This window comes from Ricinus communis, chromosome 4 (genome assembly GCF_019578655.1).
Source record: "Ricinus communis isolate WT05 ecotype wild-type chromosome 4, ASM1957865v1, whole genome shotgun sequence".
Taxonomy (NCBI): domain Eukaryota; kingdom Viridiplantae; phylum Streptophyta; class Magnoliopsida; order Malpighiales; family Euphorbiaceae; genus Ricinus; species Ricinus communis.
In genome coordinates this window covers 17292374-17295613 of record NC_063259.1, presented here as the reverse complement: position 1 = coordinate 17295613, position 3240 = coordinate 17292374, and the positions used below count along the sequence as shown (strand labels likewise).

At 30.6% G+C, this 3240-nt stretch overlaps 1 protein-coding gene across 1 annotated transcript; it reads left to right on the top strand.

Moving 5' to 3' along the window:
• The first annotated feature begins 762 nt into the window (after positions 1 to 762).
• LOC8270926 (photosystem I reaction center subunit III, chloroplastic) lies at positions 763 to 2444 on the top strand. The gene is made up of 2 exons (XM_002516373.4): positions 763 to 1585; positions 2279 to 2444. The coding sequence occupies exon 1, from the start codon at positions 880 to 882 to the stop codon at positions 1555 to 1557; it is 678 nt and encodes a 225-aa protein (XP_002516419.2). The 5' UTR covers positions 763 to 879; the 3' UTR covers positions 1558 to 1585; positions 2279 to 2444.
• The last annotated feature ends 796 nt before the right edge of the window (positions 2445 to 3240 follow it).

Genomic DNA, 3240 nt, shown 5'->3' with positions numbered 1-3240 from the left:
TAAGTGTATAGAAGCAAGCAACAGTATATGGTTTCTATATTGCCTAAGACTATGGTCTTAATAATATTATTATTGAAAAGAATGCTGAGAATGTGAATGCAAAATGAGTAGGTCCAAGATTATACAAAATGCTTGCTAACTCTTTTATTATGATATTTTAAAATTAGAAAATAAAATTTTATCTATTTCTCTTTTCTGATTTAGTTGAATTTTATAATAAGGTCATTTTCTAGTAAACATGTCTCTTTCTATTGAGAGTAAGGAGGTTATTATAGAGGATTTAAATATTCTTTACGAGTCTTAATGCAAGTTAATTTTCTCCTTCAATATATAATGAAATTTAGTGATAGTATCTGCTTGATTATGTATGTATATACATATATGTTGTGCATATTATTATTTTTAAAAAGTTGATACTTTGCTAGTCCAGCCTATTAGCAAATTAAATTTTTCAAATTATAAATGACAGTTAAAAGTCCTTAAGAGCATTTGAGGAGAGTTGCATATATAAATTTTAGCGGGTCAGACTTTTATACGTGTGCATATGTGAACTAAGTTGCTACAAAAGCACAGCAACAAAGTGGCCATGTTAGCAAATCTCTTATCCAGAGATATATTAAAGATAGATAGATAAAGAGAAGAGGATCTAAAAGGCCCATGACCAAAGGCTTTTAACCAATGACAGCAATCCAACTCAGACTCCTTACCGCTTCCACCTTATCCAACCAAACTCTCCATTTCCACCACTAATGCCTTCTTCCCAGAATCTAAAAACCATCTCTCCACACTCTTCGTCTTTCCAAATCTCCTGCTCTTTCATACTTCTTTTTCTTCTTTTAACTCTTTTCTCCAACCCAGAAAATCCTAGAGAAAAGCAAAATGTCACTTACAATACCTTCAAATCTCTCAAAACCCATGTTAAAGCCAAAGCTTGGCTCTTCATTGACCCCAAGATCGTCCATGATTGTTTGCTCAGCTTCTCAAACACCATCAACCCAAGAAAAGGACTCATCTAAATCTCCACTTCAAGCATTCTCTGTAGCATTAGCACTCTCTTCCATTCTCTTATCAGCTCCACTTCCCGCCGTGGCTGACATCTCTGGCTTGACCCCGTGCAAAGACTCCAAACAGTTTGCTAAACGTGAGAAGCAGCAAATCAAGAAGCTGGAATCTTCCCTGAAGCTTTACGCTCCTGATAGTGCACCTGCTTTGGCAATTAAGGCAACAGTAGAGAAGACAAAACGCAGATTCGATAACTATGGAAAGCAAGGGTTGCTTTGTGGATCAGATGGACTTCCTCATTTGATAGTGAGCGGGGACCAGAGGCACTGGGGTGAGTTTATCACTCCAGGGATATTGTTCCTTTACATTGCAGGTTGGATTGGGTGGGTTGGTAGGAGTTACTTGATCGCTATAAGGGGTGAGAAAAAGCCTGCAATGAAGGAGATTATCATTGATGTTCCTTTGGCCACTGGCTTGATCTTTAGAGGGTTCTCTTGGCCTGTTGCTGCTTACAGAGAGTTCGTTAATGGCGAACTTGTTGTTAAGGACGTTTAATCTTTATACATTCTCAGTCACAGCTCAGGTTTGTTTTTTGATTTATTCTACTTTCTCTTTGCCTTCAATTGTACTGCTTATTATGTTCAATTACCCATCATTTTTAACACAACATTCCTCTATATATAAATCTGTGGTCGACTTAGTTATTCATGAACTAATTTTTACTAATTGAATTATAAAGCATTTTATTTGGAAAATTTTTTACCTAGGCCAACTGGATGTCTCCGTCTCCGTATCAAACATATAATTAACAATTTTAAATAATTAAGCATGTAATAATTATTTAATATTAAATCATAAAAACATTAATATATACTTGTTACTCTTTTCTATTTATTATAGTTTATGTTTAATCCTAAAGTATAATCATAAATTATTAGGAAAATTATACATATATACCTATTTAGGTTTTGCACTCCTAAAGGTAAATATTACCATTTTACCATATTATTTAAGCGAGCACAAGAATATAATTAAGTCAGCTTTTACCGGATTTGATATGGTATTACCGTTTCCTAGAATAAACATTTTAAAAAGAATTATTACAAATAAATTAATATTACATATTTTCATACAAAAAAGTGTTGGATTAAAAAGCTACATCTGCAAACGTGTTAAATGTTTGGGTTGGTATATATAATCTAATTAAAGTTTGAAATATATAATTGTTTGAGAAGGTTATCAATTGCTAATGTTGTTTCGCTGATATTGTGCACAGGGATACGGACAAAGACAACAGATGGTTTCATTAAGGAGTGATTTGGTTAGGAGATTGCTGGAGGGATCTTGTGGAACATTTGTACTTTTATATTCTGAACATTGAACATTAACTTGTATGTATCTAATGCCTGTGTCGGACATGAGAAATTGTTTGGCGTTGCTCATCTTCCTTTCTGATTCACAATGATCAATTAATGTGCCAGGAAAAATAATTACTTTTTTAATTTTCAATTTAATTTTTAATATATTTAAATATTAATTATTTAATTATTTTTACACTTTAATTTTTAATTTAATTTCACAAAAATTTAAATCACATTTTTAATTTAAATATTTTTAATTTCTAATTTAACTTAATAAATGCTTAACATATATATTTATTTATAATATCTAAATACTAATATATGCAATATCCAATAAAATTACATTTAAAAATATATAAATAATAGTGTATATTAAATTTCATGAAATGTTTAGATGTCTATATATGTACTTAACCAAAAACTATTTTATTATATATAATCATAAGAGAAGTGGAAATAAATAATTTATTAAGACATTCTTATATGTTATTCTATTGAAATCATTATGTAGTTAGTCTCTAATTGATTAAATTATTCATTCTTTTATTAATTAATTAAAAAAAGTTACTATAAAAAGAGTCCGATTGAAACACCATTAAGCAACACCAAATAAGATACGGAAGAAATACACTTCATAATCAACGCAGTTCAAAACCCAGAAAATAACAAATCTTTTCATCACTCTCAACAACAATCTATTCTATTTTGTTATAGGCCTTACTCATGTCAAAAGTTAGATGACCGACAATACCAAAATTAATCCCACCTTCGTTCCATAATTCTTTTATAGTAGCTTCGTAATTATCTTTCCGAATCCACATAATTCTTTTATAGTAGTTGGTCAAAATTAAATAATGTAGTAATCATATATTGCAAA